This window comes from Schistocerca americana, chromosome 3 (genome assembly GCF_021461395.2).
Source record: "Schistocerca americana isolate TAMUIC-IGC-003095 chromosome 3, iqSchAmer2.1, whole genome shotgun sequence".
NCBI classification, from domain to species: Eukaryota; Metazoa; Arthropoda; class Insecta; order Orthoptera; family Acrididae; genus Schistocerca; species Schistocerca americana.
The window spans coordinates 813,934,834-813,949,753 of NC_060121.1; the positions used below are offsets into that span (position 1 = coordinate 813,934,834).

The 14,920-nt window shown below is 44.0% G+C and overlaps 1 protein-coding gene across 1 annotated transcript in view; it reads left to right on the top strand.

Moving 5' to 3' along the window:
- Positions 1-14,920, top strand: part of LOC124606417 (trypsin Blo t 3-like) — a 186,617-nt gene that overhangs the window by 34,661 nt on the left and 137,036 nt on the right. Inside the window, exon 3 of the mRNA XM_047138398.1 lies at positions 1,546-1,701. Coding sequence (XP_046994354.1) covers positions 1,546-1,701 — 156 coding nt within the window. The remainder of the gene's footprint in view (positions 1-1,545; positions 1,702-14,920) is intronic.

A 14,920-nucleotide genomic window follows, 5' to 3' on the forward strand; every position in this document is an offset into this window, starting at 1 on the left:
ATGTAGATTCTATGTTGACATAGATTTGATTTGGATGTAGCTTTAAAGTAGATGTAGATGTAGATTTTAGGTTTATGTACACTACTGGCCATTAAAATTGCTACACCAAGAAGAGATGCAGATTATAAACGGGTACTCAATGGACAAATATATTATACTAGAACTGACATGTGATTACATTTTCACGCAATTTGGGTGCATAGATCCCGAGAAATAAGTACCCAGAACAACCTCATCTGGCCGTAATAACGGCCTTGATACGCCTGGGCAATGAGTCAAACAGTGCTTGGATGGCGCGTACAGGTACAGCTGCCCATGCAGCTTCAACACGAAACCACAGTTCATCAAGAGTAGTGACTGGCGCACTGTGACGAGCCAGTTGCTCGGCCACCATTCACCAGGCGTTTTCAATTGGTGAGAGATCTGGAGATTGTGCTAGCCAGGGCAGCAGTCGTACTTTTTCTGTATCCAGAAAGGCCCGTACAGGACCTGCAACATACGGTCGTGCATTATCCTGTTGAAATGTAGGGTTTCGCAGGGATCGAATGAAGGGTAGAGCCACGGGTCGTAACACATCTGAAATGTAACGTCCACTGTTCAAAGTGCCTTCAATGCGAACAAGAGGTGACCGAGACGTGTAACCAATGGCACCTCATACCATCACGCCGGGTGATACGCCAGTATGGCGATGACGAATACGCGCTTTCAATGTGCGTTCACCGCGATGTCGCCAAACACGGATGCGACCATCATGATGCTGTAAACAGAACCTGGATTCATCCGAAAAAATGACGTTTTTCCATTCGTGCACCCAGGTTCGTCGTTGAGTACACCATCGCAGGCCTTCCTGTCTGTTATGCAGCATCAAGTGCAACCGCCGCCATGGTCTCCGAGCTGATAGTCCATGCTGCTGCAAACGTCGTCGAACTGTTCGCGCAGATGGTTGTCCCCATCTGTTGACTCAGGGATCGAGACGTGGCTGCACGATCCGTTACAGCCATGCGGATAAGATGCCTGTCATATCGACTGCTAGTGATACGAGGCCGTTGGGATCCAGCACGGCGTTCCGTATTACTCTCCTGAGGCCAACGATTCCATATTCTGCTAACAGTCGTTGCATCTCGACCAACGCGATCAGCAATGTCGCGATACGATATACCGAAATCGCGATTGGCTACAATCCGACCTTTATCAAAGTCGGAAACGTGGTGGTGGGCATTTCTCCTCCTTACACGAGGCATCACAATAACGTTTCACCAGGCAACGCCGGTCAACTGCTGTCTGTGTATGAGAAATTGATTGGAAACGTTCCTCATGTCAGCACGTTGTAGGTGTCGCCACCGGCGCCAACCTTCTGTGAATGCTCTGAAAAGCTCATCATTTGCATATCACAGCATCTTCTTCCTGTCGGATAAATTTAGCGTCTGTAGCACATCATCTTCGTGGTGTAGCAATTTTACTGGCCAGTAGTGTAGATAACGAAGTAGAGAGCTAGATGATGGTAAAGATGAATGTTAAACGCTGCTCTTACATATTTGTTCGCAGGAGACGGACACGCAGCCGTCGGAGCGCCTGCAGAAGGCGGAGCTCCGCATCGTTAACCAGTTGGAGTGCCAGTGCGCCTACAAGAGCGTGGGCGAGCAAGTGCACGACACCAACCTGTGCGCCGGCGTGCTGCAAGGCGGCATCGGCGCCTGCCAGGTCAGCTACTCCGTCACATCTCTGCATCAAACGGCCATATGCCGTTTTTGGCCGCGTTGTTTGACCGCCTAGTGCAAGTCTTTATTTCACGCCACTTTGGTGTCTTGCACGTCGATGATGTTGAAATATTAGGTCAACACTACACCTAGTCCCAGAGCGTATTAAATCACCGGCGGACAAGTAATCGTACCCGGATCCTCTGTGTGGAAAAATCTGAAAGTACATTCATGCTCATAAATTAAGGATAATGCTGATACATGGTGAAACAACGCTCTGGTGGGCGGTTTGTGAGTTTAAATCACCTCGGGGTATGACCACGCGGTGCATTTGACTCGCGGTCGTCGCACGGTGGTGCTGGCAGCAGTCCACATACGCAGAGGTGTGTTGGTGCGTGTCAGAGTACGGTGAAGCGAGTAAGTGTGCAGACGTTTTCACACTTGCTAATGGTGACTATGTGTTGAAAATGGCTCAAAAAAATTGATGACGTTATGAGGGATACAATACTAGGGCGACTGGAGGCTCGTCAAACACAGCAGGTCTCACCACGGGACCTCCGTGTGCCATAAAATGTTATCTCAAGATTATGGCAACGACTCCAGCAGACAGGAAATGTATCCAGGCGCTACAGTACCGGACGTCCGCAGTGTAAAACACCACAAGAAGACCGATAGCTCACCATCAGTGCCCGCAGACGGCCACGGAGTACTGCAGGTAGCCTTGCTCGGGACCTTACCGCAGTAACTGGAACAGTTGTCTCCAGACACACAGTCTACAGACGACTGAACAGAGATGGTGTATTCGCTTGGAGACCTGCAAGGTGCATTCCACTGAACCCTGGCCGCAGGAGAGCCCGTAAAGCCTGGTGTCAAGAACGCAGTACATGGTCACTGGAACAGTGGTCCCATGTTATGTTCACGGACGAGTCCAGGAATAATATGAACAGTGATTCTCGACGGGTTTTCATCTGGCGTGAACCAGGAACCAGATACCAATCCCTTAATGTGCTCGAAAGGGACCTGTATGGAGGTCGTGGTTTGATGGTGTGGGGTGGGATTATGATTGGTGCACGTGCACCCTTGCATGTCTTCGACAGAGGAACTGTAAATGGTCAGTTGCATGAGGACGTCATTTTGCACCATTATTTCCGCCTTTTCAGGGGTGCAGTGGGTCCCACCTTCCTCCTGATGGATGATAACGCACGGCCCCACCAAGCTGCCATAGTGGACGAGTACCTCGAAACTGAAGATATCCGGCGAATGGAGTGGTCTGCCTGTTCTCCAGACCTAAACGCCATCGAGCATGTCTGGGATGCTCTCGGTCGACATATCGCTGCACGCCTCCAAACCCCTACGACACTTTAGGAGCTCCGACGGGCACTGGTGCAAGAATGGGAGGCTATACCCCAGCAGCTGTTCGACCACCTGATCCAGATATGCCAACCCTTTTTGCGGCTTGTGTACGTGTGCATGGTGATCATATCCCATATTGATGTCGGGGTACATGCGCAGGAAACACTGGCGTTTTGTAGCACATGTTTTCGGGACGGTTTTCTCAACTTATCACCAATACCGTGGACTTACAGATCCGTGTCGTGTGTGTTCCCTATCCGCCTACGCCATTAGCACCAGTTTTCTGTAGTGCCACGTTGTGTGGCACCACATTCTCCAGTTACGATTAATTTATGAGCATGAGTGTACTTGTGAGCTGAGCGTCTCGTGAGCCACTCGCGAGCGCCTGGATGTTCTGCCCGTTGTTCACGACCCACCTAATGTCGGTTTTTCCGGCAAGTACAAACGGGCCCACAGGGTGAGTACGAAAGTCGCTGTTGAGCGCTCATGCTACACTCTAGTGAACGGTGTGCCACACAGACTTGTCACGTGAGGTGCCCCACGTGTTTTTGGCCGAGCAGCTCGTGGGATACGCGCGAGCATGTTGCTCGCAAGTGTACTCACGCTATTATATCAGTAATACACGAGCATTCTGGCGGATACGTATCACAAGCATAGTCAAAGAAATATGTGCGTCACACCATAACTCAATGAGTCTTCACAGAAAGCACTAATTCGGAATAATAGTCTTCCAGCGTACTCTACGAATCAGCGACACCAGTGGGAGATAAAACATCAATAAAACACAATCAGTGGCACCTGTAGCCCATTCGCAGAGCCATTGCCAAGGTTCTAATAGAGATGTTGGCAAAAGACTATTTTTTTCGCATAAGCAAGCTTCAGTCACCTTTCTTCGGATAATGGTGAGCTTTCAGTGGGCAAGAAGTTTGAGGAAACGTTTAAAGGAAAGAACAATAGGCATATTAACGTTTTTCCGTTATGTTAAGGATTGAGATGAGAGTCACTGCACTCCTATGTATACAACTCGTACAGTTAGATGTGTATTATTCGGATTCTTTAGTTGTTAACCAAGTGAACTACGGTCTCCTGCATCTGTTGCTTTTCCTATAGCAAAACAGGAGCTCCTACGGCCATTGTTCGTATTTTGCTACTTTTCTGGCTACGTCCAGCACAGGTCGTAAAGTACTCAACAGTGTTTTTATCACAAGGCTCTCGTGACAAATAATTTCATTATTATCTGGCAAATCTTGCTGTGGACAAGCATCTAAACATTTGTGAAGTAGTTGTATTTATTTACTTATAGCTGTCTCTACACCTTCTGTGCATATTTATATAATAGCATTTATTTATTGCTGTCTTTAGACCTGCTGTGCATGTTTATGTAACAGTTCGTGTTTACAGGATTACTGGAACACTTTACATGATGTGACTGACAATAAATTTGTGTTTTAGCTAATAAGTTAACAATAACAATTAAGTTATGCTTAAAATAATACGCATTTATAGTAATATCAGTTGACAGGGAGACCAAAATTTTAAAAAAAATGAAAATTTAAAAGGTAGAAGGGGTTTTACACAAACATAAAATTTACGAGTGGAGTTCATGTTAAACATAGTTCTGATTAAGGCGCCTAAAGGCAGAAGGGACAGAATGAATACCACAACTATAGGAAAATTAACGCTTTCAGTGTCGTGAGAGTACATTATCTTCCTACCTTTTCTGTGACCACCTTACTTTTGGGTGTTTGAAAATTAACTCGGAAAGGCATCGAGATTTTTTTCAGCGCTCTGTCGCACTAGATGTGTAATTCACTTCCATCCGACGCGCATTTGCTTCTCACTGTTACGGCTTGCGATTTTCTGGACATCGCGTTGGTGCAGGGCTGTTGTGATAGGGCGAGTTCTGCTTGATGTGAAGCTGTAATGTTGGCCACACACGCATATTTATTGACACGGTATTTGCATTCACATTTTATACAACAATAGTTGCACTCGCTGGAACACCGTCACTCAGAGTCATGCTGCTCTGGGTATGGTGTGCAAAGATTGAGGGAGGGGGTGGGGGGAGGGAGGCTGAAGAGCGATGGGAGGGGGAGGGAGGGAGGGAAGGTATAAGTTCCGTATGCATCTTGGCACATTTTCATGTCGAGGAAATGACGTTAGCGACATTGTCCATTGTTGTCCACCACCTGTGATTTCTCAAATGTTGGTGTAGGGGTTGCTTTGTTTAGAAAGGCTTTACGGTTTAGACTGATGAGTTGAGATGTTCCCATATGGTCACACTGACAAACGTCATCGTCTTTCCTGTTGAATCTGTACATACACACCTGATACGCACCGTGTTCTGTTAACTAATGCATAGTGAGTGCCCTGGATGGGAAACAGTTGATTCGGCAGTCAAAGAGGAGAAGTAAGTCATTTAGCATTCAGGAGTGAAGACACCCACTGATTTTGCCCGCAGCAGGTTGCAACTCCAGCCACTAGGTAAGAGAGTGTTGTTTGTTAGTTTACGGTAAAAAAATATATCGACTCAACCACTCGTTTATAGTGTAAAACACTAAGACTGACGCGTTTCGGAAGTCAAGCTTCCATAATCAGAATAACAAAAAGTAAAAGAACCTGTTAAAACTCGCTAAAATGGAACATGCAGCAGGCACAATAAAATTGATAATAAAATTAAAACATCGAGGCTACTTCCCTTGTTGCAGCCGTGTCTTCCAAGGTGCATCTCCACGTAGTCGTCAAAATATGGTGTTCAACATCTAACCACATGGCTCTCTCCTCTATCGTCGTAAACCGCCTGTGCGTCTTCATTAATACCACACACCACGTAGCCAAACACAACACTGAAACGCGAGTGAGCTCACGCGCAAGTATACAAGGAAGTCACAGAGATGTTTATACAAACAGATAACGTACACATGTTCCAAGGACCTCATGAAATGATGGTATCCTGCCAATTGCTAAAAATGTAGTTACTAAAAGAAACCAGTGAAATGCTTGAAAAAGTTATTTGTATCACCAGTTAACTGTTCATTCAGTATGTTATGATTATCCACGCTTCCAGCTGTTCTAGTAGATCCAGCTTTTTGCCTTTGTCCTGTCTATGTAAAATAACGAGATCCTTATTTATTCCCAACATAGGGTGTCCCGTTTCCCAAATATGCGTGGTTACAGCCTTCTTTTCGAAATTATTAAGCCGAAAGCACCGCTATGCCCTTTGTAACGTACTTTAAAGGACCTACCAGTTTGGCCTACATAGCTTGCCTTGCACGTGTTACACTGAATTTTATAGACCCCAGCCATCTCATATTTATCGATTTCCTGCTGTAATTTATTTCTTAGTTTAAATCGCAGCGTATTATGAGGGAGCTGGGGTCTATAAAATTCAGTGTAACTCGTGCATGTTATGTGGAGATGCATCTTGGAAGACACGGCTGCAACAAGGGAAGTAGCCGCGATGTTTTAATTTTAATATCAATTTTATTGTGCCTGCTGCATGTTCCATTTTAGCGAGTTTTAACAGGTTCTTTTACTTTTTATTATTCTGATGATGGAAGCTTGACTTCCGAAACGCGTCAATCTTAGTGTTTTACACTCTAAACAAGTGGTTGAGCTGACATATTTTTTAACATTGACATTCACAACCACGACCTCTCATCCAGTATGGATAAAACTAAAGTTTGTTAGTTTGTTGTTGCATGGATCATTTGTGCGATTAATAGTAATGATATGGAACGAGTGATTTTACATTCCATTACACATTCGTTTGAAAACATGGGTACAAGCTAACCATGTACAAAATCCTTTAATACAGACGTGAGTTAGTAATCCGTACTCGGCATTCTTTACAGGTTACAAAAAGTTCTAGAGAGCAGAAGGAATTGTAAAGGAAAAAATTTTTTCAGTTTGTTTCAAATTTAACTATGCTGTTCGCCAGACATTTAATATCAATGAGTAAATGATCAATACTTTTGGTTGTAGCATTGTGCAACCCATTTTGTACTAAAGACAATGTTAATGTGTAGTAATGTATGTCATATTTTCTTCTGCTATTGTAATTGTGTACGTCATTCTTCCTTTTGAACTGTTGTGGATTCTTTATAACAAATTTCATGAGAAAATAAATATACCGTGAAGCAGTATTCAAAGTACCTAACTCCTTAAACACAGATCTACAAGATGATCGTGGGTGAGCTATTCTTATAGCATGATTTTGAGCAATGAAGACTTTGCTCCCAAAAGACGAGTTATCCCAGAACATTATTCCGTGTGTCGTTACTGACTGCAAATACGCAAAATGGGTCAATTTAGTGATTTGTTTCTGTTCAAGACTGGCAGTGATCCGAATTGTAGATGTTAGTGAACTAAGTTATTTTAGGAGCTTCAATGTGTGGCTTTTTCAGTTTAAATTCTCAGTAGTAAGCACAAATAAAAATTTTGAAGTTTCACCCCTAGTCATTATTACCTCAGCATGCGTTACACTTATATTTGGTGTAGCATCCCAAGATCAAAAGAACTGAATATGTAACGTCTTTTTTAAATTGAGAGTGACATCATTTGCAACAAAGCGCTAAATAATGCTGTTGAGAACATCGCTTACCATTCCTTCTGTGGCTCTATCTATGTTTGCATTGGTTACAACAATAGTGTCACACTCAGAAAGAACTAAATCTGCTTGTTGGAAATTACACTGAAGATTGTTTTCATACATTCTAAGACAAAAATAAAAAACGACCCATCAGTAAGGTATTATTCGACAGGAACGGATATTGGTAGATGTGATGCACACTCATGCCCATAAATTAAGGATAATTGCAGAATGTGGTGCCACACAACGTGGCACTACACAGAACTGGCGCTAATAGCATACGCACATAGGGAACACACACAACACAGATCTGTAAGTCCACGGTATTGGTGATAAGTTGAAAAAACCGTCCCGAAATATATGTGCTACAAAACGCCACTGGTTTCTGCGCATATACCCCTACATCAATATGGGATATGATCACCATGCACATGTACACAGGCCGCACAATGGTTTGACATACTCTGGATCAGGTGGTCGAGCAGCTGCTGGGGTATAGCCTCCCATTCTTGCACCAGTGCCTGTCGGAGCTCCTTAAGTGTCCTAGGGGTTTGAAGACATGCAGCGATACGTTGACCGAGAGCATCCCAGACATGCTCGATGGCGTTTAGGTCTGGAGAACAGGCAGGCCACTCCAGTCGCCTGATACCTTCTGTTGCAAGGAACTCCTCCACGATGGCAGCTTGGTGGGGCCGTGCGTTATCATCCATCAGGATGAAGGTGGGACCCACTGCACCCCTGAAAAGGCGGACATACTGGTGAAAAATGACTTCCCGATACACCTGGCCTGTTACAGTTCCTCTGTCAAAGACATGCAGGGGTGTACGTGCACCAATCATAATCCCACCCCACACCATCAAACCACGACCTCCAAACAGATCCCTTCCAAGGACATTAAGGGGTTGGTATTTGGTTACTGGTCCACGCCAATTGAAAACCCGGCGAAAATCACTGTTTAACTATACCTGGACTCGTCCGTGATCATAACCTGGGACCAGTGTTCCAATGACCACGTACTGTGTTATGACACCTGGCTTTACCGGCTCTCCTGTGACCATTGGTAAGTGGAATGCACCTTGCAGGTCTCCAGGCGAATAAACCATGTCTGTTGAGTCGTCTGTAGACTGTGTCTCTGAATACAACTGTTCTAGTGGCTGCGGTAGGGTCCCGAGCAAGGCTACCCGCAGTGCTCTGTGGACGTCTGCGGGTACTGAGGGTGAGATATTGGTCTTCTTGTGGTGTTGTACACTGTAGACGTCCCGTACTGTAGCGCCTGGACACGTTTCATGTCTACTGGAATTGTTGCCATAATCTTGAGATCACACTTTGTGGCTCACAGAGGGCTCGTGCTACAACCTGCTGTGTTTGACCAGCCTCTAGTCGCCCTAGTATTCTACCCCTCATAATGTCATCAATATGTGTTCTTTGAACCATTTTCAACACACAGTCACTATTAGCACGTCTGAAAACATCTGCACGCTTACTCGCTGCACTGTACAATGACATGTACCACCAACACACCTCTGCGTATGTGGACTGCTGCCAGCGTCACCGTGCGACGACCGCAGGTCAAATGCACCGCATGGTCATATCCCGAGGTGATTTAAACCCGCAAACCGCGCATCAGAGCGTTATTTCATCATGTATCAGCATTATCCTTAATTTATGAGCATGAGTGTACATGTGTAAAAGACAAGCAAGTGATTACAGATACAGAAAAATTGGATGACTGATTCAAGAGAAAGAGCCTCACAAATTGAGCAAGTCAATAACGCATTGGTCCACCTCTGAACGTCCTCCTGATGGATAACATGTCAAATTCTATCCAACTGGCAGATTAGGTTGTCAAAACCACGAGATTTTGGAAGGACCTTCCCATAATGCTCCAAACGCCCTGAATTGTGAAGCGATTTGACGCCATTGCTGGCCAAGGTAGGGTTTGGAAAGCCGAAGACAAGCACTAACAGCTCTCGCCATGTGCGGGCAGGCATTACTTTGATGAAATGTAAGCTCAGGATGACTTGCCCTGAAGAGCATCAAAACGGGGCGTAGAATATCATCGAAGTACCGCCGTGCTGTAAGAGTGCTGCGGATGACAACCAAAAGGGTCCTGATGTGGAAAGAATGGCACCCCAGAACATCACTCTTTAATTGTCGGGCCCTATGGCGGGCGACAGTCAGTTTGGTATCCAACCCTGTTTGGAGCCTTTACAATCACGTCTTTGGCTTGTCATCTCATTTATGTTGTTGTTGTGGTCTTCAGTCCTGAGACTGGTTTGATGCAGCTTTCCATGCTACTCTATCCTGTGCAAGCTTCTTCATCTCCTAGTACGTACTGCAGCCTACATCCTTCTGAATCTGCTTAGTGTATTCTTCTCTTGGTCTTCCTCTACGATTTTTACCCTCCACGCTGCCCTCCAATGCTAAATTTGAGACCCCTTGATGCCTCAGAACATCTCCTACCAACCGGTCCCTTCTTCTTGTCAAGTTGTGCCACAAACTTCTCTTCTCCCCAATCCTATTCAATACCTCCTCATTAGTTATGTGATCTACCCATCTAATCTTCAGCATTCTTCTGTAGCACCACATTTCGAAAGCTTCTATTCTCTTCTTGCCCAAACTACTTATCGTCCATGTTTCACTTCCATACATTGCTACACTCCATACAAATACTTTCAGAAACGACTTCCTGACACTTAAATCTATACTCGATGCTAACAAATTTCTCTTCTTCAGAAACGCTTTCCTTGCCATTGCCAGACTACATTTTATATCCTCTCTACTTCGACCATTATCAGTTATTTTGCTCCCCAAATAGCAAACCTCCTTTACTACTCGTACTTTAAGTGTCTCATTTCCTAATCTAATTCCCTCAGCACCACCCGACTTAATTCGACTACATTCCATTATCATCGCTTTGCTTTAGTTGATGTTCATCTTATATCCTTCTTTCAAGACACTGTCCATTCCGTTCAACTGCTCTTCCAAGTCCTTTGCTGTCTCTGACAGAATTACAATGTCATCTGCGAACCTCGAAGTTTTTATTTCTTCTCCATGGATTTTAATACCTACTCCGAATTTTTCTTTTGTTTCCTTTACTGCTTGCTCAATATGCAGATTGAATAACATCGGGGAGAGGCTACAACCATGTCTCACTCCCTTCCCAACCGATGCTTCCCTTTCATGTCCCTCAACTCTTATAACTGCCATCTGGTTTCTGTACAAATTGTAAATAGCCTTTCGCTCCCCGTATTTTACCCCTGCCACCTTCAGAATTTGAAAGAGAGTATTCCAGTCAACATTGTCAAAAGCTTTCTCTAAGTCTACAAATGCTAGAAATGTAGGTTTCCCTTTCCTTTACCTATTTTCTAAGATAAGTCGTAGAGTCAGTATTGCCTCACGTGTTCCAACATTTCTACGGAATCCAAACTGATCTTCCCCGAGGTCGGCTTCTACCAATTTCTCCATTCGTCTGTAAAGAATTCGTGTTAGTATTTGCAGCTGTGACTTATTAAACTGATAGTTCGGTAACTTTCACATCTGTCAACACCTGCTTTCTTTGGGATTGGAATTATTATATTCTTCTTGAAGTCTGAGGGTATTTCGCCTGTCTCATACATCTTGCTCACCAGATGGTAGAGTTTTGTCAGGACTGGCTCTCCCAAGGCTGTCAGTAGTTCCAATGTTATGTTGTCTATTCCCGGGGCCTTGTTTCGACTCAGGTCTTTCAGTGCTCTGTCAATTCTTCACGCAGTATCGTATCTCCCATTTCATCTTCATCTACATCCCCTTCCATTTCCATAATGTTGTTCTCAAGTACATCGCCCTTCTATTGTTGTTGTTGTTGTGGTCTTCAGTCCTGAGACTGGTTTGATGCAGCTCTCCATGCTACTCTATCCTGTGCAAGCTTTTTCATCTCCCAGTACCTACTGCAACCTACATCCTTCTGAATCTGCTTAGTGTATTCATCTCTTGGTCTCCCCCTACGATTTTTACCCTCCACGCTGCCCTCCAATACTAAATTGGTGATCCCTTGATGCCTCAGAACATGTCCTACCAACCGATCCCTTCTTCTGGTCAGATTGTGCCACAAACTTCTCTTCTCCCCAATCCTATTCAATACTTCCTCATTAGTTATGTGATCTACCCATCTAATCTTCAGCATTCTTCTGTAGCACCACATTTCGAAAGCTTCTATTCTCTTCTTGTCCAAACTATTTATCGTCCATGTTTCACTTCCATACATGGCCACACTCCATACGAATACTTTCAGAAATGACTTCCTGACACTTAAATCAATACTGGACGTTAACAAATTTCTCTTCTTCAGAAACGCTTTCCTTGCCATTGCCAGCCTACATTTTATATCCTCTCTACTTCGACCATCATCAGTTATTTTGCTCCCCAAATAGCAAAACTCCTTTACTACTTTAAGTGCCTCATTTCCTAATCTAAGTCCCTCAGCATCACCCGACTTAATTAGACTACATTCCATTATCCTTGTTTTGCTTTTGTTGATGTTCATCTTATATCCTCCTTTCAAGACACTGTCCATTCCATTCAACTGCTCTTCCAAGTCCTTTGCTGTCTCTGACAGATTTACAATGTCATCGGCGAACCTCAAAGTTTTTATTTCTTCTCCATGAATTTTAATACCTACTCCGAATTTTTCTTTTGTTTCCTTTACTGCTTGCTCAATATACAGATTGAACAACATCGGGGAGAGGCTACAAACTTGTCTTACTCCCTTCCCAACCACTGCTTCCCTTTCATGTCCTTCGACTCTTATAACTGCCATCTGGTTTCTGTACAAATTGTAAATAGCCTTTCGCTCCCTGTATTTTAACCCTGCCACGTTTAGAATTTGAAAGAGAGTATTCCAGTCAACATTGTCAAAAGCTTTCTCTAAGTCTACAAATGCTAGAAACGTAGGTTTGCCTTTCCTTAATCTTTCTTCTAAGATAAGTCGTAAGGTCAGTATTGCCTCACGTATTCCAGTGTTTCTACGGAATCCAAACTGATCTTCCCCGAGGTTGGCTTCTACTAGTTTTCCCATTCGTCTGTAAAGAATTCGTGTTAGTATTTTGCAGCTGTGACTTATTAAGCTGATAGTTCGGTAATTTTCACATCTGTCAACACCTGCTTTCTTTGGGATTGGAATTATTATGTTCTTCTTGAAGTCTGAGGGTATTTTGCCTGTTTCATACATCTTGCTCACCAGATGGTAGAGTTTTGTCAGGACTGGCTCTCCCACGGCCGTCAGTAGTTCCAATGGAATATTGTCTACTCCGGGGACCTTGTTTCGACTCAGGTCTTTCAGTGCTCTGTCAAACTCTTCACGCAGTATCTTATCTCCCATTTCGTCTTCATCTACATCCTCTTCCATTTCCATAATATTGTCCTCAAGTACATCGCCCTTGTATAGACCCTCTATATAGTCTTTCCACCTTTCTGCTTTCCCTTCTTTGCTTAGAACTGGGTTTCCATCTGAGCTCTTGATATTCATACAAGTCGTTCTCTTATCTCCAAAGGTCTCTTTAATTTTCATGTAGGCGGTATCTATCTTACCCCTAGTGAGATAGGCCTCTACATCCTTATATTTGTCCTCTAGCCATCCCTGCTTAGCCATTTTGCACTTCCTGTCGATCTCATTTTTGAGACGTTTGTATTCCTTTTTGCCTGTTTCACTTACTGCATTTTTATATTTTCTCCTTTCATCAATTAAATTCAATATTTCTTCTGTTACCCAAGGATTTCTACTAGCCCTCATCTTTTTACCTACTTTATCCTCTGCTGCCTTCACTACTTCATCCTTCAAAGCTACCCATTCTTCTTCTACTGTATTTATTTCCCCCATTCCTGTCAATTGCTCCCTTATGCTCTCCCTGAATCTCTGTACAACCTCTGGTTCTTTTAGTTTATCCAGGTCCTATCTCCTTAAATTCCCACCTTTTTGCAGTTTCTTCAGTTTTAATCTACAGGTCATAACCAATAGATTGTGGTCAGAATCCACATCTGCCCCTGGAAATGTCTTACAATTTAAAACCTGGTTCCTAAATCTCTGTCTTACCATTATATAATCTATCTGATACCTTTTAGTATCTCCAGGGTTCTTCCATGTATACAACCTTCTTTCATGATTCTTGAACCAAGTGTTAGCTATGATTAAGTTATGCTCTGTGCAAAATTCTACCAGGCGGCTTCCTCTTTCATTTCTGTCCCCCAATCCATATTCACCTACTATGTTTCCTTCTCTCCCTTTTCCTACACTCGAATTCCAGTCACCCATGACTATTAAATTTTCGTCTCCCTTCACAATCTGAATAATTTCTTTTATTTCATCATACATTTCCTCAATTTCTTCGTCATCTGCAGAGCTAGTTGGCATATAAACTTGTACTACTGTAGTAGGTGTGGGCTTCGTATCTATGTTGGCCACAATAATGCGTTCACTATGCTGTTTGTAGTAGCTTACCTGCATTCCTATTTTCCTATTCATTATTAAACCTACTCCTGCGTTACCCCTATTTGATTTTGTGTTTATAACCCTGTAGTCACCTGACCAGAAGTCTTGTTCCTCCTGCCACCGAACTTCACTAATTCCCACTATATCTAACTTCAACCTATCCATTTCCCTTTTTAAATTTTCTAACCTACCTGCCCGATTAAGGGATCTGACATTCCACGCTCCGATCCGTAGAACGCCAGTTTTCTTTCTCCTGATAACGACATCCTCTTGAGTAGTCCCCGCCCGGAGATCCGAATGGGGGACTATTTTACCTCCGGAATATTTTACCCAAGAGGACGCCATCATCATGTAATCATACAGTAAAGCTGCATGCCCTCGGAAAAAATTACGGCTGTAGTTTCCCCTTGCTTTCAGCCGTTCACAGTACCAGCACAGCAAGGCTGTTTTGGTTAATGTTACAAGGCCAGATCAGTCAATCATCCAGACTGTTGCCCTTGCAACTACTGAAAAGGCTGCTGCCCCTCTTCAGGAAGCACACGTTTGTGTGGCCTCTCAACAGATACCCCTCCGTTGTGGTTGCACCTACGGTACGGCTATCTGTATCGCTGAGGCACGCAAGCCTCCCCACCAACGGCAAGGTCCATGGTTCATGGGGGGGGCGCAGGCCCTCTATATACTCCTTCCACCTTTCTACTTTCCCTTCTTTGCTTAGAACTGGGTTTCCATCTGAGCTCTTGATGTTCATATAAGTGGTTCTCTTTTCTGCAAAGGTCTCTTTAATTTTCCTGCAGGCAGTATCTATCTTACCCC